Here is a 25,440-nt window from a genome sequence, read left to right as displayed (position 1 = left end):
CCTCCGGAAGTGGAGAGGAATACATTGAATATAGCAGTAAGTTACAAAAGTAATTTCCAAAGGGAGAGAATGCTAAAAAACTGAGAGGATCAGAAAAGGCCTGATGTATGAGGGGGCATCTGAGCTGTGCTTTGAAAGAACATGAGGAGTCTACAAGGCAGAGGGGAGAACAGAGAACATTCGAGACATGGGGACCACTTGTGCAAAGTCATGGAGGTGGGAGATGAAATGTTGCATACAGAAAACAGGCAGCAGAACAGTCTGACTGGTACAGAGAGTGTGTGAAATAATATAAAATGAGACTAGGGTTTTAAATTCCAGGCTGGAGGTTTTGTGCTTTTATCATAAAGGCAATCAAGGAGCCATTGATGATTTTTGAGAGAGTGAGAGAGACAGAGACAGAAAGACACACATACACAGGGAGAAGGAGGGAGGAAGGGAGGGAGGGAGAGAGAGAGAGAGAGAGAGAGAGAGAGAGAGAGAGAGAGAGAGAGAGAGAGAGAGAGAGAGAGATGATGTGATCTATATTTAGGAAAAATCTATTTGGAAGCTACGTGGAGAATGGAATGGAGCGGGGAGAGACTGGAGGCAAAGATACAATTAAGAGGCTATTTGCCATAATTCAGCTAAGAAGTGGTGATGGGCTGAACTTGTATAAAGCTACATGAGTGGATAGAAGAAAAAACATGTCACAGATGCTGTGAAGTGAGATTGACAAGACTTGGCAATTGATTGGATGAGAGAGAGAGAGAAGAAGGTCAAAGATGGTTCCAAGTTTGTGAAGCTGGGAGATCAGAAGGATGCTCATGCCATCAGCAGGGAGGGAGAAGCTTGGGACAAAATGGAGAGTCCCACCCCATCGCCAAATGAATTTGCTCCATGCTTTCAAGAACTCTTTGTTAGTCCTCAGTGTATATCACTCTTCTGATTTTGTTTTTATCATTCTTTGTGTCCTCCCATGTTTCTTTTTTATTCTTTATTTTTCGCTCATTCTTAACACAAATACAAGAAGGATCTGTGACTCAATGACCATAAAGACCACCCAGTGTGGAATCTGTCTCCACAAATGCAGATTGCAATCCTTCCATGACTTAGTAGCTAAATTCTAGTGAGTTGCTAGAGGGACAAGGAAGAAAAATGACTTACCCTGGGGTCCTGCACAGGTGAGTGTCAAAGGTAGAATCTAAACTCAGGACTGGCTGACTCTAAGCCTGGCATTCTCTACTGCCTCACAGCAGATGCTGAAGGAATGTTGTTGATGATGTAGAAGGTAAATTAAGCAATTCAAGCAAGCCTTTAGAAAAAATCTCCTATGCAAATAAATAGTCTTTGCCCTGAAAAAGCTTCCATTGTAGTGGAAGGGATGCAGCCTATACATATACCTCAGTGCTAAGTGGAGCAGTGAGCACCAGTGTTAAATATGAAGCCTGGAAGACCTGAGTTCAAATCCTGTTTCAGACACTTAGTAGCTCTGTGAATCCTAGGCAAATCACTTCACCTCCCTCAACTTCAACTTTGTCATCTGTAAAATGGGGATGATAATAGCAACGACCTCACAGGGATCTTGTGCGGATCCAATGAGTGAGTATATGTAAAGCATTTTCCAAACCTTGAAGAGCTAAAAAAAAAAAGAATTCTGGCTATTATTGTTATGCCAACAAGTCAGAACTAAGTACATACAAAGTAAATACAAGGTAATTATGGGTTGGGAGAGTCACTAACAAGAGAGAGACTCAGAAATATGAAAGGGAGGAGGTGGCGTCTGAGCTGAACCTTGAAAGATGCTACTAAAAGATTTGAAAAGGCAGAGGTGAGAAGTTTGTACTTTGTCCTGGAAAAAGGGAGTCATGCAAGTTTCCTGAGTAGGGGAGGGACAGGGAGAGAACTATAAGAATAAAGCCTCATTATTCCACCCCACTTCTTCTGCCCTGCCTCAGTTTCCCCACATGAGGCTAATCCTAAAGATGGATCTTGCACTTGATGAGGCAGCCGACCCTTTCACTGAACAGAAATCAGTGTCCTACTTAATAAGGTGAAGTATCTCTGGCTGAGGGCATCTTAGCCTTCAATGGAAATTTTTAAATGTAACAGCGGATATTTAATGAAAGAGCCTTCAGTGGGCAAAGGTCAGTGCTCTAGGGAATCACAAACCTACTTTCTTGATGGCTTTTCTCCCTGGGGGTGGGAGCTCCCTCTTGGAAGCCTCCTCAGCAAGTTGTCTTTTGCAGTAAGAAGAACTGAGCAAAAAGGCAACACCTTCTGATATAATGGAGTCAAGAGACCTGTGTTCAGGCTCCAGCTCATAAATTGAGAGCTGGAAGGGACCTTAGAGGTCATTGAGTCTAAATTATTTTTTGATAAGGAAACTGAGTCCCAGAGAGGTTAAATCGACTTAGCCAAACCCACACAAGCAATGAGTAGCAGAACTAGGATTCAAACCAAAATCTTGACTCCAAATCCCATGATCCTTCTACTATGCCATGTGGTCTCACTGGGAAATGTTTGGCAGGCCTCAGTTTCCATTTCTGTCAAGGGAGAGAATTGAATTGGATGGCTTCGAAGGTCCCTTTCAGCCCTAAATCTAGGATTCTATTGTAACCTTAGGAGTCATCACATTAGGTTCATGTCTGATTAGGCAGATTTTAAAAGGCCTCATAATCCATAGTAATTCTGTTCTCCAAAGTATAGTTATGAAGCCTCTGAATGGCTTATGAAAGTAGGCTGAAGGATTGAGATCTCAGAAAGATCACTTTCTCCTGTAGGGCTCCCGGAGCTGTCCCAGGTCCTCAGGTGCTGAATTTCATGTCAAAGGACCTAGACTCAAATCCTTCCTCAGCTACATTCTCCCCCTCTGACCTTGGGGAAGTGAGTTAACCTCACTGGGCATCAATTTTTTCCTTTGAAAAACAAAGGGGTTGAACTAGATCCCCTCTCAGGTCCCTTCCCCGTAGCATCTGTGATCTTTGAATGAATGAAATCGGGATAGGACACATGACAGTCAGATTGCAGACTGAAAAGACATCACATTGACAGGTTTTCCCTCCTGCTTCCTCCTGGGTGAGGTGTTTACCATGAAGAAGAAACCAGGGTGTTTTATAAGCACTTGCTGCATCACCTGAGTTCAGAAGCAAAGGAGAGACTGGAAGCAGAATCAGGCTCCTGCTGGGGGCAGTGTGCCCCATACCAGGGGCCAGGGAGGGGAATCTGTCCTATTAGGCCTACTGGGGCAGAAGGAAGGCAGACTCCCCTGAACCCCTGGGTGCTCTGCCCCACCTCCCTGCCTCCAGTCTCAATGCCATCTGCCTGTAATGCACTCCTTCCTTACCTCCCCCTCTTAGAACTCCTAGCTCCCTTCAAGGTTCAGCTCATATATCAACTCTTACAGGAAACCCTTCCTAATTGTCAGGGCTCCATCTCGCCTCCTCAAATTAGCACATAGGTGGGTCCATGTCTATGAGTTGTACACCCTAATAGAATGTAAGCACCTTGAAGGCAGGGACTGTTTTTCCTTTGTCTTTGTATCTCCAAGTACTAATCCCATGACTTACACATAATAGGTATTTATTAAATGCTTGTTGGATGTTCAGGGGGAAGGTGATAGCCGCCATCAAGCATTTGACCGACTATCATGGAAGAGACAAGGCTTTCCCCTTGGCCCTAGAGAACGGAATTACAGCAATGGGTAGCAAGTATAAAGAGGCAGATTTACATTTAATGTCTGGAAAAAAATTTCCTAACAAAGACATTTTTTCTAATTTTTCATAACAGAACCTTAGGCAAGTCATTTAAACTCTCTGAGGCTCAGTTTCCTCACCCATAAAATGAGGGTTGGACTAGGTGGCTTCCCTAGAGGCCTTTCAGATCAAATTCCTAGGCTCTGAAATGCTTTGACCAGTGTTTACCAAACCACTTGAGTTTTGGTGAAAGGGCAATCTGTTCTAGGGACCCTCAAAGCAGTGGAGATACCCCAGACAGAATGTCTTTTACCACAAGGTGAAGGGAGGTCTGTCCCTACAGGACTCCTCACTGGCAAGGAACAGACCAAATGGAGATTCATCTTAATCTTCCATCCTCTGTGTCACCATCTATTTCGGGAGAATGGCAAATATTCAGTCCTTTCAGGCTTGGGTGTCAGCTGCTTCCGTGAAGTCATTAGTCAAGGGGAGATAGGACTCAGAGAGAACAGGCAGAGTTTTGAGAAAGCCTTAAATGGGAAGCCAGGGTGGCTAACAGGTCCCTTCAGCATAGTTGTGCCATCCCTTCCTCCACCATGTTAAATATGGAGCAAGACTCAGAATGGAGATAGCAATAAGATGAACAGTTATAATAGACGACAGAGAAGGGGAGGGGTATGTTTGGAAGGACCACCCTCAAGCTCTATAGACAGAGATGGAACTTTCCTTCAGTTGACCCTGCCATTTAAAGAGGTTTTATTATTTTTTACTTGTGTGGCCCTGGGCCAGCCTTTACCCTCCAGATTTCTCCACCATCCTTCAGCTGCCTTGTCCTTCTTCCTCTATGGCCCCATTCTTCCATTGATGAACTTTAGAGGCCTCCATTTTGAGTAAGGGCCCAGAGCAGCCACCCTTTATTCTCCAGATTTCACTGCCATGGCCTGGCCAGAGTACCTTTTTCCTCACCCCCTATCCCACTTTCTCCCTTCCTAGAACAAAACTCAGTTTCCTGGTCACTTCTTTTCTTCTCCCACTAGGATGTAAACTCCCTGAGGGCAGGCACTGGCTTTCTTTTACTTGTATTTGTATCTCCAGTACTTGGTGCAGTGCCTGCCACATAGTAAGCCCTCAATAAATGCTTCTTGACTTGGGCTGATTACTTACCCTCTCATGTATAAAACCAGAAGATTGAATGAGGTGATCTAAGGCCTCTTCAATCTCTGTTGGTTTATGATTCTGTGATTCTCTGCACCTCAGTTTTCTCCAGTAAAAAGAGGGAGTTGGATCAGACCTTAATTTAATGGTTTCTGTGAACTTGGATGGGAAAAAAATTGTATCTTCAATGGGACAGTAGATAGATCTCCAGGTCTGGAGTCAAGAAATCTGAGTTTAAATCTGGCCTCAGATACTTACTAGCTATGTGACTGGGCGCAAGTCACTTAACCTTGTTTGCCTCAGCTTACTCATCTGTAAAATGAGCTGAAGAAGCAAATTGCAAACCTTTCCAGTATCTCTGCCAGGAAAATCCCAAATAGGGTCATGAAGAGTCAGACATGGCTGAAAACAAAAGAATGAACTGAAAACTAAAATTTTACAGTTCCTTCAGTCATAAATGTGAGTAACAAACATTATCCTGAGAAAGGGGTCCATTGGATTCACCAGACTGCCAAAGGGGGCCAAACCCCAAGAAAGGTTAAGACCCTGTAATCTAGAAGATAGAACATTGAACTTGTCTGCAGTCAGAAGGCTCCTGCTCTCAAGCCTGGATTCTAAAACTCTCTACCTCTGTGATCTTGGATTCTAATCCTCTACATTTTCACATCTGTGACTGACTGGATGAATGGATGAATGAACAAACGAATGGAAAGGAATCTACTATTTACTATGGCCAAAAAGTCTGCTGAGCACTAAGGATTCAAAAACAAGCAAGCAAGACAGCCCCTGCCCTCAAAAAGCTTACATTCTAATGGGCAAGATAACACATAAAGGAGAACTAGAGTTGGAAAGTCAGAGGAGGACAGTGCACTTGTGGCAGCATAGTGGCATGGTGGCCTGATTCTTAGTAAGGTGCTAATAATTACAACAATAATAGTAATTTGTTGTTCAGTCATGTTGCATCAACCAGTGTTTTTGTTGTTCTTCAGTCATGTCTGACACTTCCTGACCCCATTCGGGTCTTCTTGGCAAAGATACGGAGTGGTTTGCTATTTCCTTCTCCAGACCATTTGACAGATGGGGAAACTGAGGCAAACAGAGTTAAGTGACTTGCCCAGGGTCACACAGCTAGGAAGTGTCTGAGGCCAGAAGAGTCTTCCTGACTCCAGATCCAGGGTTCTATCCACTGCACCACCTAGCGGCCCAATAATAGTAATAGCTAGCATTTATAAAGAACCTTACAAATATGTCATTTTATCCTTACAATTACCCTGGGATGTAAGTGCCATTATTATCTCCATTTTTCAGATGAGGAAACTGAGGCAGACAAAGGTTAAGTGACTTGTCCACAGTCCCACAGCTGGTAAGCGTCTGAGGCTGGATTTATACTCAGGTCTTCCTGACTCCAGGCCCAACCCCTGCACCACAGCTTATCCATCAGAGCCCAAGGTCACAGAATTGGGAACCCAAGTCCCAGTGGTCAGAGGAGTGTATGGGGTATGGTTTGAGGCTGGCCAGAAAGTGGTATTATAGCCAAGTTTTAGGCAAAATCAGCAGAAAGCTCACTTGTCAGAGCCCAATGTACTAGAAACAGAGTCTGGAGGTGGGAGAGAAGGGCCAGAGTGGAAGTTACAACAGAGCTTGGAAAGGACTGGGAAGTATCAAATGGGAATTAGTAGAACTTTCCCTCCCTACTTCATAGAGTGGTCATGAGGATCCTATGACCTAATGTATTGAAACACCATGTAATAAATGAATCACAGTATTTAGTAGCCAGCAGTTTAATAAAGACTTTGAACCAAAGTGAAATCTCAATGATAGTTCACATCTATAAAATGCTCTGAGGTTTACAAAGAGCTTTGAAGTCCACCTTCTTTCTTCTTTGCTAACACTGGTCCCTTGGAAGATCACTCCACCCCCTTTTTCTGATTGGTCAATTCTTCTTGAAACCTCCATGTTAGGGAAAGTGCCCAAGCCAACCATGTTCTCTTCTTCATTCCTCTCTGGGTTCCACTCCCGACACTCCACACTGGTTTCTCTTCCATGATCCAATAGGCTTCTTAGCCTGGAAGTTCCATCTCCCCCTGAGACCACTCCACCCCTACAGTCTTCTGATTGCTCAGTTCTTCCCATAATGTCCATTTGAAGATGGCTGCCTAGGTCAGCCACATCTACTCCTTCATTCCTCTGGGGCTTCACTCCTGACTCTCTGGACTTCTTTCTCCACCACCATCTCCTCCCATCCCCTTTCAGCTTCATTTCATCTATTGTCCTCCTCCATTAGAATGTAAGCTCCTTCAGGAGCAGGAACTGTCTTTTGCTTCTATTTGCATCCCCAGTGCTTAGCACAGTGTCTTGCATATACTATGTACTTAGTAAATGCTTTTTGTGACTTGTTGTACCAATATAAACCTTTGAAGGGTTTCCCTATGCATACATACGTGGTCTCCTTGAAGGCAGGTATTGTTTCCTTTTTGTCTTTTGTCGGCCTGAAGGTTTGGTTAAAAGAGGCAGACAGGCTAGGTGATGTGTAAATTCATACTGTTTATTCTCTTAAAGCTAGGGAAGCTAGCAAACATGTATGTACACAGAGGCAAAACGTAAGTTCATAATGAGAAGGATTAAATATATTTTAGAACAATCCCTATTCAGGACCCAAATTTATGATCTCCTTATATGTTTAATCATAGCATGAGAAAGGAATTTTCTTAATTGAATAGGTGGTAAATAATCGTGTTTGTCCTTCGTTTTCGAAGGGGACCATGGCATCAGGGAAATGTGTTTACAATTTTGTGAAAGAAGAGAGAAAGAGATAGAGAGAGGTGGGGGGGGGAAGAAAGGAAGAAAGGAAGGAAGAAAGAAAAAAAGAATGAATGAATGAATCTAGCCAGTAAAACCCAAGTTAAGTGGGCAGCTTTTTGGCCATCAAAATTTACTTTCCTTTGGCGAGGAGTAGGAGAGGGAGAAGACAAGCTGAGTCCCACTATTCAAGATAACTGGTTAAGGGTCTCATCCTTAATAGCCATAAACAGAAGAAAAAATGCTCTTAAGTCAACTCCATCTGGCCTTGTTGACATAGGAAGAGGTAGTCTCTGAGTTTACTCAGAGAACAAAGGTGCTTCTTCTGGTTGATTAGTTCGGTCCCTGGCCCTTGTTGAGATTCAAATGATATTAAATGATTATTGCTTTGGACCCCCATCCCCTAGGACATTACCCAGCATCAGAGGAGGTGTTTGTGGGTTGATTGATTCATTGATCAATTGAGTGTGTAAGCAGAAAGGGAAACAGAAAAAGCAAGCTACTGTGTTTCCTTACAGCCCAGGGCAATCTGAATTTAGATTCTCTCTTGTATAAGAATATTAGATCCCAATCTGGCTTCTGCTGGACCTCAGCCTTGCTCAATACTTAGTGTGTGTTCAGGGAAGGCAAATGCATTTAAATATTTGGCTCAGCCAGATATAATCTGTTGCTGCAAGAGAGAAAGGACAAACAAGCTGGAATTGAGCAGGTGGCCGAATCAATGAAAAACCCAGGGATTCTAGAAATAACCTCTGGAGGGAGGGGAGTCTTTCTCAGGAAACCTAGGCTGGGTCAGTGTGACCTCTTCAGCAATAGGAGAAAGGCTGGAATGTCTCCAGGGCTTGGACCGTGTGATAAGCCCGAGCCAGGGCAGGGCATTCCTATGGGGTAAAGGTAACTAGAGCTCTGACTGGCACAGGGTAAGCAGGGCTTCATGCCAGGACACCAGCATAGTGGGGGTTCTCTTTCAGCCCCTCTCTTGGATTTCTAGTCCTTGAGCTCAGCAGCCCTGGTGTCCCATCACAGCTTTGTCCTTCCAGGCCCCACCTCCTATGCTCCCACACTCCTTCCCAGAACTGTTTGTGCCAGGTTCAGATACACCTGTTTGTGTATCTGAGCTTGACCTCACTGGCCCTGCTTATCCCCACTTGGCCCTGGGGAACTGAGTAGATGAAGACTAAGTAACTGAGGTCAAAATCAAATGAAAGCCATTTGTAGTTTAATCCACTACCAGGATTAGCAGCATCTCCACCTTCTTCAACCTGGGTTTGAAGTGTGCTTCCACTACTCACTAGCTGTGTGACCATGGGGGAATCACTTAACCTCTCTGGGTTCAGTTTGTTTATATGAAAAATGGGGATGATCTTACCTTTGGAACTGAGAGTGAAAAAGAGATGATAATGATGATGATGGTGATGATGGTGATAGATAAGTAGGTAGATAGATAGATAGATATAAATAGGTAGGTAGAAATAGAAATATACATAAATTAATAGGTCAGTAAATAATAGATATAGATAGGTAAGTAGACAGAGGTGGAGAGATAGATGGATAGTCAGACAGACAGACAGATAGACAGACAGAATTTATTGAGCACTTACAATATGCTAGGCACCATGCTGATTAGTGGGAATACAAATACAAGCAAAAAGAGAAATAGTCCACTCTAAAGGGGGAAGACAACACACACAGTGGAATTGGAATGGGGGAAGGGGTGGTTAGGGAGAGAGGACTGGTTCCCCCTCAAGGGACAAAGTAGAAAAGTGCAGAAAGGCAGGATGGCCCTGGACAGAGAGAGACTCCCCAGTCAGAGGAGGAGGTGAGAGGGGTGGAGGCAAGATGAAGAGATTGCTTTTTCCTGGGTTACGCTGGGAGTAAGTGTCAGAGGCCAGATTTGAATTTAGGTCTTCAGCGGCCAAATCCAGCACTCTCTCCAGCATACCACACTGCCTTCTAAAGATATAGGTCATGCTTGGGACAGTACTTTGCAGATCTCAAAGGGTATGTGTCCGTGATTATTATTACTGTGTCATTGGGACAGGTATCTGAGGGCCAATGTGCTACATTTGGACCCTCTGAGGAGGCAGGGTTGCTGATATGGAGACCTCAGCTAACTTTTCAACAGACCAGCCTCTCATCCCTACCACCCCAGCTAGATCTCCCACTTCTCTGTCTGTTTTTCAAGTCACCTTTGAATCAATGGGCTGAGTAACAGCTTAATTCAGGAGGCTACTCTCATATCTCTGCCAGGGCTGGGTGCCAGGCACTGCACCCAGTACATGTCCCTAAGAGCCAGAGGAGAGATCTGTGCTTATCCCAGGGAGCGAAGTGTCCAGGAGATTTACGTGGAGTGTGACTAGAAGCAGCTAGACAGTGACCTCCAAAGTCCTGAGTTTGGATCTGATTTCAGCCATTCCTAGGACTTTTGTCCTGGGCTTAATCCCTGCATCTTTCAAAGATTAAAGCTCTGTGCTCTGCTTGGGATGAAATAGAGCCATGGAATGAGACCTGGATGTGGAGGCAGAGGTCCTGGATTCAGATCCTGGTGATGTGGGGTAATTCATTTTACCTTCACTTTCAGTTTCTTTCTCTATAAAAATATGAGAATCAGACCTTGGAGGAGGGCCAGAGTCCCTCCCACCTCTAAATCCTATAATTCTATGGAAAAATCAAATCATAGCATATCAAATCAGAGAAGAGAGGGTCCCTAGAGGTCATTTAGTCCCATTTTAAAGATGGAGAAACTGAGACCCAGTGAGGCAAAGTCACTTGTCCCATAGCAAGGTAGTGTTAGATGTGGCATTCGAGCCGAGGTCTTCTCAGAAGCCAGTGTTCATTCCACTGCACCGTTAGTAACCAGCTCATTTACAGATAAAGACAGGGGCCATGAGAGGTGAGGAGGCAGAGGAGTAGCATGATACAAGGGAAGGCACCCTGGATTTGGATTTGGAGGACCTGAGTTCAGAGCTGATTTTTGCCGGTTATTATCCACGAAATCTTGGAAAAGTCACTTAACCTGGATCCTCAATTTCTTTATCTAGAAACTACCATATCTGGAATCTGGACTAAGGCAGCCTCTCCAGTCTCTTCCATTTCTAAATCTACAATCCAATGGGCAAAGCAAGGATTTGAACCCCAGTCCTCTGCTGCTGAATCCAGGGCTCTGTCTTCTATCCTAGGCTGAATCTTTTGTCTGTCTCTCTGTGCCTTTGTCCCAGAGGCCCTCACTTCCATGGGTTTCTTGTGTGCCTGCTTGTAGTGATAGATGAAATGCGAGACCTGTTTTTTGGAAAGAGGCAATCTGTCCTGAGGCACACCTCAGTTTCTGGTGCTGAGACTGATGCCATAAACAAAAGTCAACTTGTGAAGGCAGCAGGCCAGCGGAGGCTCACAGGCCTTTAATTAGCTGGCCTTCTTTTTAAGCCAATGTGAATCGGCAGCTAAGTGGCACAGTAGGGAAGAGTGAGGGAAGCATTTGGAGCTGAATGATCCTGGGCAAGTCAATTAATAGTCAACAAATATTTATTAAACACCTATTGTGTGCCAGGCACTGGGCCAAAAGTCAGGCACTGCTGTTGAGCTCACAGCCTGATGGGAGAGACAACATGCAAACAACTGCATGCATACAAGCTAAGTACAGGATAAATGGGAGATAATCAACAGAAAGAAAACACTAGAATCTCTCAGCCTCAGCTTCCCCATCTGTAAAGTGAGAGTAATGATAGCACCTCTTCACAGGGCTGTTGTAAGGATCAAATGGAATGTTATTTGTAATTATTTAAAGCCCTGTAAAGGTGCTAGCTATTATTATTAGTGTTTAGAGATAATAAGGGTTGGGATGATTTTTCCTACCTAACTCTTTTTTTTCTGTCTGACTCTTAATAGAAAAATGACCTAAGGATAGGAAAACACATTTTACAAGAGATGAAACACACATTGGAAATAGTAACCTGAAAGTGGGTTCTTCCTCTACACAAAATGAAGCAGCGATAGTTAGAAGGTACCGGAGGCAAGATTTGAATACTGATTTCAAATCCAAAGCTCTTTCCATTACCCCACACTGCCTTTCTGTGAGGAAACCACTCTGGCCAATCAAATTGGCAAAAATAATTAAAAGTAACAAAATTCGATGTTGGCAGGACTGCCAGAAAACAGGTACAATTCACCGTATAGTACGTCAGACTAGCAGCTTTGGGCTGCAGAGACGCGGGTTTAAATATGAGCTCTACCACTGGTCACTACTGTGACTTTAGACAAGACCCCTCTCCTCTCCAGGTCATAAGTTCCTCAATGGTAACACAAAGGGGTTGAACTAAACATTCTCTAAGGTGCCTGCTGGCTCTGGCATTCGACGTTCTAAGATTTCATCCCTAAAACCCTACAACATTCACTCTCCCATCTTCATGCCTTTTCACTGGCCATCCCTCATGCCTAGAATGCCCTTCTTCACTTGGGTCTCCTGGCTTCCCACCTACCCACCTGAAATCCCACCTTCTGTAGGAGGCCTTTCCTAGTCTCTCTCAGCTGCCAATGCTTTCCCGTCGGTGATTACCTCTCATTCGATTTGTGTATCTCTTATATCTACATAGCTATTTCTATGTTGTCTCCCCTTTAGAACGTCAGCTCCTTGAGGGCAGGGGCTGTTTTTGCCTTTCTTAGTGTCTCCAGGGCATATTCTATAGTGTATATTATGTTTTTGTTGCTCAGTCTTTTCCATTGTGTCTAACTCTTTGTGACCCCATTGGGGGTTTTCTTGGTGAAGATACTGAAGTGGTTTGCCATTTCTTTCTCCAGTTCCTTTTACAGATGAGGACACTGAGGTAAACAGAGTTAAGTGACTTGCCCATTTATTCTGAAAAACAGATTAAAACTGGGCAGAGGCTTAGTAAGGAAGAGGTAAGAATTTTTATCCCCACTTTTCAAATTGAGAAATTGATACTCCTTAGGACATTATTGGGTAGTTCTTTGTATACCCCTAGCCCCCTCCCCATAAAACACGCACACGTGCACACCCACACCCACACCCATAGATTCACACCCACACCACACCACCCCCCACACACAATTTGTTCAAAACATTTCAAGTGGTCTGAGAAAAGCTTTAGTCCCTTTAAGGAAAGAAGAAAGTCTGTCTCCCAAATTGGAGATTATAAGAATCAGTTCCAGTAAAGCTTCTCGATATGAAGTTCGAGCTTTGATTAAGGAGATGACTCAGGAGGATACAATCGCTGTCTCCAAGCACTGGAAGGGCCGCTATGTGGAAGAGGGATTAGCTTTGTTCCAGTTGGCCCTAACAGACAGGATGGGGAGCAGCAGTGGGTGGAAGCTGCAGATACATAGATTTAGGCTGGATGCCAGAAAACACTTCCTAATCATTTGAGCTGTTCCTCGGTGGACTGGGCTGCTTGGCCGGATGGTCACTTACTCGTTCATAGATTGGGAAGAGGGCATTCTTATTAAATGATGGGTTTGACAAATCGGTTTCTGGGGTTCCTTCCAGCTCTGAGAGTCTGTGAACTGTGTGGACAATTGCATGCCTACTGTCTAGGAAGGAAGGAAGAAATGATTCTCTGTGTTTCTCATTCTTTCATGTATTCATTAATCTTAGCCAGCATTTAGCACCATTCCTGGTATACGGTAGGTGCTTAATAAGTGGTTAGTGACTTGTTGGCTTGACTTTCTATAGAGCTAGGCTTTTCTGTCTCTTTTGACGCTTTCTCTTTCTCATCCTTCTCGTCTTACTGGGGCTGAGGTGGTGATTCAGCGTCTCTGGGTCTGTCTACATGGACCCCTAAGACCTTTGCATTATTCCATAGGAGAGTTTCTTTATCAGTCAGCTCATGTTCCTTTTGCCTCTATGGCTTATGTCGGAGTGGAAAAAGCATTCTATGTGGGTTCAGATCTCACCTCAGATACTTACCCACTATCTGTCCTGAAACAAATCACTTGATCTGAGTCTTAATATCCCATTGGTAAAATAGGAGTGCTGGTAGCTCCCGCCGCCTCCTAAGATTGTTGTGAGGTTCAAATGGGATGTTGCATGTGATGCTTTGCAAACCTCAAAGTACTCTATAAATATCCGTTGCTATTACTATTACAACAGCTTTTTCAGCCTCAGTTTCTTCATCTGTAAAATAGGGATAATTATGGCTCTCACCTCATTGGCTTGTTGTGAGAATCAAGTAAGATGTCATATGTAAAATTCCTTATAAACCTTAAAGCATTATATAAATAAATATCAGTTATTATCTGAGTTAGCTTGTATAAGTCACTTATTTTCTCTAGGCTTGATTTTGCTCTGGAATTATGGACCTAGAACTGAAAAGGAATCTCAGAGTTATCTAGTCCAACCCCCTTATTTCACAGATGAGGAAACTGAGGCCCAGAGAGGTTAAATGACATACACAGAGTAACTCAGGCAATCTGTTCAGTTGTTTTTCAGTCCTTTCTGGCTCTTCAAGACCCTGTTTGGGGTTTTCTTGGCAAAGATATTGGAGCAGTTTTCAATTTCCTTTTACAGATCACTTGACAGATGAGGAACCTGAAGCAAACAGGGTTAAGTGACCTGCCCAGGGTCATACAGCTAGTAAATGTCAGTGTCTGGACTCGCACTCAGGAAAATGAGTCTTCCTGACTCCAGGCCTGGCACTGTGCCACCTAGCTTCCCCAACTCAGGTAACAGAAACTGGCATTTGTATCTAGCAGTTTAAGATTTGCAAGAGTAGAATATAATGAATTGAGAGCTGACCTCCAAGGCAGAAGGCTGGATTTCCATCCTGCCTCTGATTTGTGTTGGCTCAGTGTCCCAGGCAACTCTCAAAGATGGTATTATGGAGCCTTTGCCAATTTGCATTGATAGGGAGAGTTTGCAGGACCAATGTCTTTGCAATACCGATTCTTGTCTAAATTTTTTAGAGGTTTACAAAGTGCTTTACACATATTATCTAATTTGGTCCTCACAAAAACTCTATGAGTTATTCCTATTTTATTAATGAAAAAATTGAGGCAAGAGAAGATGGGCAATTTGCCCAAGGTCTTATGGGTTGTAAGTAGAATAGCAGGGATTGGAATTCAGCACTGTTTCTACCAAATAATCTCTCAAGTCCTTTCCAGTTCTAAATCCTAGGGTTGAATAACTGGTGGGTTCTAAGCTCTCTTCTCTGCCTGGTTTTTTTCCCCCTTTAGGCCTCAGTGAAATTCAGTGCTCCCTGCCCATGGAAAACAGAAGGATCTTCCTGCATGAGCTGTCTGAAGCCAGTTTTAGTGAGTGCAAGTTCAGCCTCTCCTTGACCGACCTTTTCATAATCATCTTCTCAGGCGTAGCCGTGTCCATCGCCGCCATCATCTCCAGCTTCTTCCTGGCCACTGTGGTCCAGTGCTTCCAGAGGTGTGCTCCCAACAAAGATACAGAGGAAGAAGATGAAGAGGAGGATGACTGACCAGGGAACTCCTTGCACTTTGTGTCCGAGGACCCGAGCCAGGAGCCCATCTCGGAGGAAAGAAGGGAAATGGTGGCTACTGGAGAGTGTTGTCTGCCATCAATGTGAGGTCAGCAAGACCTTTCGCCCTCCTCTAGACCTTGAGGTTTCAGACCCTGTTGGCGTGGCTGGGGGCCTTTTTTCTCAAGGCTTAGAAGTCAGCAGAAAGAGAGAGGCCCAAGGGAACCGTCCCTTTGTTGTCCAGCCTCTGGGTTGGGTCTACAAGAAGAGCAAAGGTCAAAGCAAGCTTCCTGCCTGAGGATGAGGAGGCCCAACCAGGAAATTATAGGGGACTCATAGCCTTTGGCTAGAATGATGATTTGAGTCCATTCATTTCTCACTGACCTTACTGAGGTATTGGCCATGGTGGGATGGGACCAAAACATCTTCCACCCCCCCCAAGTGACAACTTGGGGTTCAAGCCCAGACCCAGACTGACTAGAGAACTGTGACTCAGAGTCATGAAGACCTGGGTTTGAATCCTGCTTCAGACGCTTCCTAACCACATGACCCGAGGCAAGTCAGTGGACCTCCCGAGCCTCGATTTCCTCATCTGTAAAATGAGGATGGTCACAGCACCTACCTCACAGGGTTGTTGTGAGGGTGAGAGGAGATAATGTGTGTCAAGTGCTTTACAAACTCTAAGGCACTTTTATCGATGTTTGACGTTATTATGACTCTTCCAATGCTGAATAGCAGAGAGCTTGCTTCAGAAACTAGATCTAGGTGCTAGCCTTGCCTCTGCCTCGCACTAACAAGGGCCTTAGCCTCTCAGTGCCCCAGGCAAGTCTATAAGTCATGGGCCAGGTGGTGATCTGCACTGGAAGAGAAAGTTATTTCCCAGGAGCTCACAATAGTGATGAAATCACAAGCCTGATCCCCGCCTAAAGAAATTATTATTGCTACATTTCTCATTGGAGCAAGAAGTAAACACATTTTTTATGAAAAATAAGCCACAAGAGCCAGTTAATGACTTGAGCTAATGGGTTAGATTCTGAAATCTAGCATTATAAGGGGAGAACAAATGAGCTGCTGATCCCACCCAGGGAAAGCAGCTGAGTACCGGTAGTACCAGCTAATAACTTGGGTTGGGGAGAGAAGATACAAGAGGGGATTGGAGGAAGGCACTGAAACTCTCTCCTCATCTATAAAGTCAATTTGGAGAACCAAGGAAATGGAGGGCAATTGAAATTGTGGCATCTCCCTAGAAGAATACCCCCCCAAAATGCAATCAGTCAGGAAATAAACATTTATTAAGTGCTTATTACACGCCAGGCACTGTGCTAGGCGTGAGGGGTACCAATAAAAGGCAAAAGATAGTCCCTGATCTCAAGGAATTTGCTCTCTAGTGGAAGAAACAACATGGAGACAAGAATATTCAAACAAGGTCTATAACATGGTGATGATCACGAAGGGAATGGCGTGAGCATTAAAGGGGATTGGGAAAGGCTTCTTGTAGGAAGTAAGATTTCATCTGGGACTTCCAGGAAGCCAGGAGGCAAGAGAAGGAGGGAAAGCATTCCCGCCAGGGGGGGCAGGGCAGCCAGTGCAAATGCAAAGAGTCCAGAGATGAAGTGTCTTGTGGGAGGAACAGCAAAGAGGCCAGTGCCATTGGATCAAAGAGGAATAAGGTATAATAAGACTGGAAGAGTGGGAAAGAGCCAGGTTATGAAGGGCTTTCAATGCCAAACAGTCATTGCGTCCATTTTCATGGTCTGCCATCATTCTTGACCACTTACCTCTTGTGTCACAAAATTTTCCAGAGATCAAGATCCTAACACCCTCAGGTTCCACAAAATCACCTGTCCTCTTGTGGTTCCAGACTGGAACTTTCTCCAAAAACCACCTCACCCATGGCTGTCAGGAAGAATTGAAGGTTCTTTGGAGCAGGCGAGACCATGGTGGTACTTTCCCATTCATGGGATGCGATTTCCACCTTTCAAAGAGGATGTGAAAACCAAACTAGTTCTTCCTAGCTTTGTTAGGGAAGAAAATTATTTCAGCGAAGTTATTCTGTTACAAGGGACAGGTGTTAGAACAGCCACCAAGATGTGGAGGGGATATTGACCATCTTATATTTTTCTTTCTTCATTGGTTCTCTGTCTTTTTTTCTGTCTTCCATCTACATCCTTCTCTATTCCATTCTCTAATCATAATTATGGAATTTTTAGTTTATTTTAGATGTTTTATTAATGCCTTTTATCTTGACATCACAGTCATTTCCAACTCCTGCCCCTTCTACGTAAAACTGTTACCTGTGACAAAGAAAATCAATTAAGTAAAAATTATCTGATACAATCATATAATTTTAAAGATAGAATGGACCTTGATCACCTCTGGTCTGACATCCTCACTTTGGAGTTAAGGCTTGTTGAGTTGGAATGAGTTGTCCCAGTTCAGATAGCTTATGAATAGTGACAGAATTGGGACTCAGTGTGAGAGGTGAGGCCAGGCAGCAGTGCACTAGAAGAAGATCTGGGGTTTTGAGAGGACTTCAAGTTCAGTATATGTCAACAGTGTGATACGGCAGCTGAGAAACCTAATGTAATCCCAAGGAGTTTACCAATTGTGGGAATCACTTGAGGGGGGACATGTGCATAAATGCTTTGAGATCCTTTAAAGGTCTGTATAGATGTCAGTTATTATCAATGTCACCTCATCCCACTCCAGTCTCTGTATGACTTACTAGATCATCTTATCATCTTCAAGATTGGCTGTAGCTGAAAAATACATCAGCCTCCTACCAGTTTGGATATAAGCCTCTTGAACTTTGCAAGGTTGGTGCTGGGATGGCAGACATGGAATCCCAGCATGGGCCTGCTTGGCATCACTGGCCCCACCGGCTAGTGATATATTGGCAAACTAAAACTGATGATCAGCTATTTCTAAAAATCTCATGGACAGTTTTGGAAGAAACATTTATTTTTGCTTTCAATTGTAATTATTTTAAATGTTCATATGCAATTAAAGATCATATTTTTATTCCAGTTAAAGTAGTCCTAGCAACAGAGCACGGCAAAACTCTACTAAGGAGAGAGGGAGTGTGCTGTGGTGGCCAGAGGGCTGGCCTTGGAGTGAGGGAGGGCTGGGCCTGTCTTCCCTCTTTTACACAGACTGGCTCTGTGACCCTGGACAAGTCACTTAACTTTTCAGTTCCTCCAGGAAATGCCATAAGATTATTGGATGCAAAGAAGATGCATTACTAAATAGTTTCTTTCCAGGAAATAAATGTGATGAAACCACAAATCTGGTCCCAAAGGAAAAAAAAGGAATGGGGGAAGAAGGCTCATATAGCCCTGGGTCCCAGAGTCTAGGTACCATGAAGGCTGTGTATCCCTGATTACCATGGAGTCACCACCAGGGTTCACCCACTAATGATGTCCTGGCATTGTCTTTGTGGAGATTTATGGGAGAAAGTCACCAGGAGGTGTTTGATGAGTTGGGAGTGAGAGTTCTGAGTTTGCCCTCCATTGTAGGACTAGGGCCCATATGGGCAGGTGCCAACTGGGCCTGGCATTTTGCTTCCCAACTTCTCCTCCCTGCTGAGAGATTGTGATGAGGCACTGCTGCAGCTGGCGATGGGGGTGTTTCCTGTGCAGAGTAGATAGAAGCAGGACCTAGGAAGAAAAATCTGCTGAGATGGTGAGAGTGATGAATGGGGAAGCTTCTCTTTCATTGCCTTGGGCCTGCAGCGGGGATAGGAATAACTTCCATGAGCTGCCCTGCCCCCTCCAGTTTCTGACCTGCAAACCCCCTCCCCCTCTAGGCAGCTGGGTAGTGCAGTAGATAGAGCACTGGGCCTGGAGTCAGAAAGACCCGAGTTCAAATTCTGACCCAGAGACTAGTGGTGTTACCCTGGGTAAGTCACTTTGCCTCTGTTTGACTCAGTTTCCTTAACTATAAACAGGGAAAATATCACCATCATCAACCCACATGTGTGGAGATTAATTCAAATAATATTTATAAAGTGCTTAGTACAATGCCTGGCACACGGTAGGTCTTTAGTAAATGTTTGTTTCCTTCCTTCTTCCTTCCCCGCCGCCCCCACCAATATCACTGGGACAGAGACAATAGTCTAAAAGAGGAAGAGCTGATTTCGGTTGCAGCTAGTGATGCCTAGCTCTGGCTGAGGCTATCTACGAACCCCATACCCATTGCATTCCAGTCTTTCATTCCTATCACGTATTTATCTTTTACATGAAGAATACTGAGTAGCTGCTGATCTTGGCTGCCTGGTTAATGCTAGCAGCACAGATTAAGGTCTGGGGGGAGTCGAAAGGGAGAGAGCCATCATGCTGCAGCTGAGGCTAAGAGTGGTGGGCAGAGGCAGCGCCTCCTACTGGAGATCAGAGACACTTTGGGGCCACTTGGCCATATTATTCTCGACCCGGCTGGAGCTGATATGGAGAGAGAAGCCAAGAACTTAAGGTGAATCAAAAGCCCACACAGATTACCAGGAAGTTCCTTGAGGCAAATGCAAGCCAAGGGCCCAGAAGTTTAATTCAATTCAATTCCATAAATAGCAGTCTGGGGGTAAGATTTGTCCCACATGAAGTCAGAGTTGGAGAAACTCTAGGGCAAAACAGCAGAAAAGAAGGCTATTTTTATTCTGAAAAAGTCATGTGGAATAAATATTTGGGGAAAATGCATGATTTCATTTGAATATTTTATAGAGAAAAATAGTTTGGCATCTCAGTTCTCTCACTGAGGCCCCACTGGAGTGGCCTGGCTTCCCAGGGCTCAGGGGACACACTCAGGGTCAGGCCCTTCCTCTGTTCCAGTCCTCTTTCACCTGTCTCCTTTGCAAGCGCCCGTTCCAGGGATGCTGGCCCAATTGCTAGTCCTCGCAGGTAACACCATATTCCATCCTATGCTTAGTGCGGGGCCTGGCACATGGGAATGGCTTGATAAACGTTTGTTGACTGGCTGTTTGATTTGGGAAAATGATGTCCCTAGCAATCAGCTCAGAAGGCAGCCTTTCCCAGCTCTGACATTCTCTGTTCTAAGGGCCCTCCCAGCTCTCACATTCTGTGTTCTAAGGCCCTCCCAGCTCTCACATTCTGTGTTCTAAGGCCCTCCCAGCTCTGACATTCTGTGTTCTAAGGGCCCTCCCAGCTCTGACCTCCTGTGTTCTAAGGGCCCTCCCAGCTCTGACCTCCTGTGTTCTAAGGGCCCTCCCAGCTCTGACATTCTGTGTTCTAAGGGCCCTCCCAGCTCTCACATTCTGTGTTCTAAGGGCCCTCCCAGCTCTGACATTCTGTGTTCTAAGGCCCTCCCAGCTCTCACATTCTGTGTTCTAAGGGCCCTCCCAGCTCTCACATTCTGTGTTCTAAGGCCCTCCCAGCTCTCACATTCTGTGTTCTAAGGGCCCTCCCAGCTCTCACATTCTGTGTTCTAAGGGCCCTCCCAGCTCTGACATCCTGTGTTCTAAGGGCCCTCCCAGCTCTCACATTCTGTGTTCTAAGGGCCCTCCCAGCTCTCACATTCTGTGTTCTAAGGGCCCTCCCAGCTCTGACCTCCTGTATTCTAAGGCCCTCCCAGCTCTGACATTCCCTGGGAATGATGCAGTGCATAGTCCCTTTCCTTGTTGTGGGCCCAGCCTTTCCAGCATCTCTCTCTCTCTCCCTTGCACTTGTGTTCCTACACAGCCCTCCTAGATAGTCCTTCACCTCCCTCTTCATAGGCTGTTCTGGCATCCTGGCACTTAACCAGAACTTAGTGGAGGAATTGGCTCAGCCATTCAGTATGGAAAGTAACAGGCAGTAACATTTGGCATATTTAAGGGAAGGCTTTGTGGTTTAGTCAGCAATATCAAGGTTGGGCGTGTAGAAGAGGAATCCAAGAAGAACAGCAAGACAGCCCTGTTCCCCCACCTGCAGATTGGGGCAGCAGCGAATACTTCTGTAAGTCAGTCGATAAGCATTTATTAAGTGCCTGGCATAGTGCTGAGGATACAAAGAAAAGCCAAAGCATAGCCCCTTCTCTTATTTGAAAAATGAGAAAACTGAGGCCAGAGAGGTAAAATAACTCATCCAAGGTCATATGTGTAGCAAATGGAATATCCCAAGCCTCTGACTTCAAATTCAGATTTCACCCTGTGATTTTTCTGATTATCTAAACCTTCCCTCCCACTTCCAACCTATAATGACCTACATCTGATAGATAGTTAAGCAGAAAAAGAAGTCAGATGCTGTATTCAGTCGGCCTTTATATGGCATGTTTAATACGTAATACAATCCACAGATGCAGACAAATATGCCTGAATGCTGCTGTTGGATAATTCTCTTGCCTGATGACTCTGGGTCAAAGATCCAAGGCCAAATTGAAAGCAAAGAAATTTATTAGCACGTTAATGAAGACCGCTCTTGTTGAATAGCAGCTTTAACTTCCTAGGGTACAGATCTGGTTTTTATAACCTTTTAAGCCCAGTTAGAGTACACAGCCAATCAGCAGCCTTCTGTGTGGCAACTTAGGAGAGGAAGCACTGGAAAAAGTGGGAGATCGACCAAAGCTGGGGGAAAGGGAGTATTTGGAATGAAACAGGCAGGATTTATTATAAGAAAACATCCCTTGCTCAAAGGCAGGAGGCGAGAAGAAGGGGCCAAATACCTTTACAACTGTGAAAAAAAAGGTCTTTTAGGCAGAACTGAATATCCAAGGACACCAAGTGGTGGTTACAATAGTGAATGAGACCATCCACTTTAGCACATCCTTGCCTAGTTTGTTCTATTTTATCTCTCCTTCAACTGGGACTTTCTAATACTAGGCTACCAGGTGATTTTGGGAGTTTAGTCCATCAAGACATTGCAAAGTAACTGTGGTTCCTATTCTCCCCCCCACACACACACACATACATTACATATAAGCCTTTTTTTGAGAGGGGCATTATTCAGTATAGAATTGAAAAGCAAATTAGCAATATATAATACTGAGAAAACAAAATATAATGAAGTGAATGCTGTGCGTTTGTAAGCCTGCTGCTCTCCTAGACTGCAGAAGTCTCCCCCAGATATAGGATTGTTTCTAACCCAGGAGTTCTAGAAAATCTATAGCTTGAGACTTCTCTGAGGTTGGCAAAGGAGCCACAACCAATAAATCTTCCATGGAAGCTTTGACTAGTAAGTTCAACAGGATCAGTCATCAAATGAAGACTGAGCATTTATGTTATATATACATATATATTATATATATATATGTGTGTATATATATATATATATATATATATATATATATATCTTATATTTGAACAGCTAGGTGGTGCCATAGTGCACAGAGTGCCCAGCCAGAAGTCGGGAAGACTCATCTTCCCGAATTCAAATGTGGCCTCAGACACTTACTAGCTGGGTGGCCCTGGGCAAGTCACTTCACCCTGTCTGCCTCAGTTTCCTCATCTGTAAAAATGAGCTAGAAAAGGAAATGACAAACCACTCCAGTATCTTTGCCAAGGAAATCCCAAACAGGGTCGAGAAAAGTCAGAAATGACTGAGCAACAAAGAACATATTGTATTGTCCTGGTAGGATGTAATCAGGGACAGTCTCACTTTTGTATCCAGGGCCTCTCACGGGCCTTGGTACATATAAGCCCTAAGTAAATGCTTGCTGATAGATTCATTCATTGATATAGAAATCCTGGACTCCATATTTCAGCTCAGCCCAGGGTGTGTAACGCTGGATCAGGCTAAAGCCAGAATTTAGGAAGGTCTATGATTTCCCTGGTCCCCACTGTCCAGTTACTGACTGGGACCTCTTAGAACTTTTGGCCTTGGCTAGGCCTTCACGGGATGAGTGGACTCATGACCTTCCTGGGCCTGGCTCAAGCCAGTCTCCTGGTAGTTCAGGCTTGACATCAGAACAAAATGAGACGCTGGTGAGTCGTTTAATGTTTAACAACAGAAGAGACTGGCTTGGCTGTAGCAGGAGAATATTCAAGAGGGATTGGCATTGAGGAAAGAGGCCTCAAGTTGATCAGCCAAGCAAAGATTCCTTTCCTCAGTTACCCATCATGGTTTATCAGTGAAATATCAGAGTGCCCCTGGAGCTCCTTGATGCTGTGCTCGAGTGATAAAGAAGTGACATTGATAGCCTAGGGCCCCCCACTCCCAAGTTTCCTGAGTCAGCCAACTCTTTAACCTTTTTAAGGTTAAAAAAAAACCCAAACCAAACCTTAGCTAACTATCTGGAGGGTAGGGTTAAGAACTTGCTCATACCACAACTCAGCAGCCAACCTTGGCAAAGAGCGGGCCTACCAACCTGCTACCCTGGCATCCGTCCCTTTCACTGACCTAAAACTTTATCTACTATGCTCCTTGTCACTTCCTCTTGCTGTCTCCAACCAAGTACACATGAGAGCGGGGAGGAGGGTAGAGAAAGCTAAAGGGGTGCTTCTCTAGCAGAAATTATCCTAGCCGGGACACCTCTATGTTCAGGGCTCCCTAGAGGCAACCAGGTAACACAGCGGCTAAAGCACGGGACCTGGAGTCAGGAAGACCTGAATTCAAATCCAGCCTCGACTTGACTTCAGGCAAATCACTTAACCTCTCTGTGTCTCAGTTTCCTCCACTGCAAAATGAGGTTAAGAATAATAGCCCCTACCTATCAGGGTCATGGTGAAGGTTAAATGAGATTCCTGTATTTCACCTCATAATTGTCACGCCAATCCAAAAACTGACTTACGACTTTTCATCACATAATCGTTGCATGGTATAATTCTGTTCCTCATGCCACTTAAAAGGTAAACAGAGCAGCAATATATTCACCAACGGCATGTGGAAATGCATTTATCACTCGTGCATTGGAAGCCGCGAGCCTGGAGTTCTCAGTGTGTGGGCTTCCTCGGTGTATTTCCAAAAACCAACTATGTGGTTTGTTTAGAGCGCTGCCGTACAACAGTGTTGTCACTCAACCCAATGAAGAGCCATAGGCTCAAGGGGCACAGGGCCAGGCAGGTGAAGCTGCTGTGAGTAAGTCACGTGATATGGTAAGACTTGCATCTTCCCAATTTTAACATATATTCACGAGTATTCCATGCATCCTAATCTTGCACCAAGGACAGTTGAGTAATAAATGATTTTTAAGTAATACCGGCACAATTTTTTGAAAGCTTCACAATGGTCACACTTTTACAAAAAAAAAATTGGCGTAAAATCTGTGATGATTATGTGCTGAAATATGGTAATATTTATAAAGCACTTAGGAAACAGTCCCTGGCACATAGTAGGTGCTTACTAAATGCTCCTTCCTTCCCCTCTCCCCCTCTACTTCACTAAGAGAAAAAGCTTCCCACTGGATGGGGGAGAGACATGGTCCCTAACCTCAGGGAGCTACCAACCTAGGGAATAATGTTAGTGCCTTTTATATTTCGGTTTTAAAATTTATAAACCATTTTTTTCTGTTTTATTTCATTTCCTTCTCAGAAGAACCCTGTGAGAAAGGTGCTATTATTATCCTTAATTTATAAATGAAGAAACCGAGATTCAGAGAAGTTAATTGATTTGTCCATAATAAGTGGCTGTGGTGGGATTGAAATCCACATCTTCCTGATGCCAAGTCCAGGGGCTCAGTCCATTATGAGCCACCTCTAGCAAAGTGGCAAAAGGGTAAGATGTAGTCCGGGCTGTGCCTGGGCCAGAATTCACTGTGCTTAATTTTTCTACAACTTTCTATTCACTGAGCAGTTCTGCAAATCTTCATTTTGTCTGATGATATGAGAGGGAGACGCTGGGATGGCTGGTCACCAGGTTGTCTGTTGGCAAGGTTTAATGCTGAATGGAGTATTTTTCAACCTCTGCCCAACTGGTGAACTTTTGAGGCTCTGGAATCCAGTAGGGGTCATAGATTTAGAACTGGAAGGGAGTTTAGAGATCCAAGCTATTGGCCTGGGACCCCGAAGACTTGGGATCGAGGCCCAACTCTCCCACCTACTAGAGTGTGGTCTTGGCCAAGTCCCTCAGTCTTAGTTTTCTTATCTGTAAAATAGGTTCCTTTCAATTCTGATGGTCTATGAGTCTATGATTGCTTTAAGGAATAATTTCAACGTAAGGAAAATTCCCTTCAATGTCCACACGGAACAAAATTCAAGGCACCCATGTTCTGCCCAGACAGCTACTGCCCCTTAGGCAGGCTACACCTGAGGAAGGAAGGAAGGAAGGAAGGAAGGAAGGAAGGAGGGAGGGAGGGAGGGAAGGAAGAAAAGGAAGGAAGGAAGGAAGGAAGGAAGGAAGGAAGGAAGGAAGGAAGGAAGGAAGGAAGGAAGGAAGGAGGGAGGGAAGGAAGGAAGGAAGGAAGGAAGGAAGGAAGGAAGGAAGGAAGGAAGGAAGGAAGGAAGGAAGGAAGGA

General features: G+C 44.5%; 1 protein-coding gene across 1 annotated transcript in view; it reads left to right on the top strand.

Annotated features, from left to right (window-relative positions):
* Positions 1–18,092, top strand: part of LRRC38 (leucine rich repeat containing 38) — a 43,020-nt gene extending 24,928 nt beyond the window's left edge. Inside the window, exon 2 of the mRNA XM_036742836.1 lies at positions 14,814–18,092. Coding sequence (XP_036598731.1) covers positions 14,814–15,067 — 254 coding nt within the window. The 3' untranslated portion in view covers positions 15,068–18,092. The remainder of the gene's footprint in view (positions 1–14,813) is intronic.
* Positions 18,093–25,440: the final 7,348 nt, after the last annotated feature.

This window comes from Trichosurus vulpecula, chromosome 2, assembly GCF_011100635.1.
Source record: "Trichosurus vulpecula isolate mTriVul1 chromosome 2, mTriVul1.pri, whole genome shotgun sequence".
Lineage (NCBI taxonomy): Eukaryota > Metazoa > Chordata > Mammalia > Diprotodontia > Phalangeridae > Trichosurus > Trichosurus vulpecula.
Note: the sequence above shows the minus strand (reverse complement) of the source record. Positions and strands in the feature narration are given on the sequence as shown.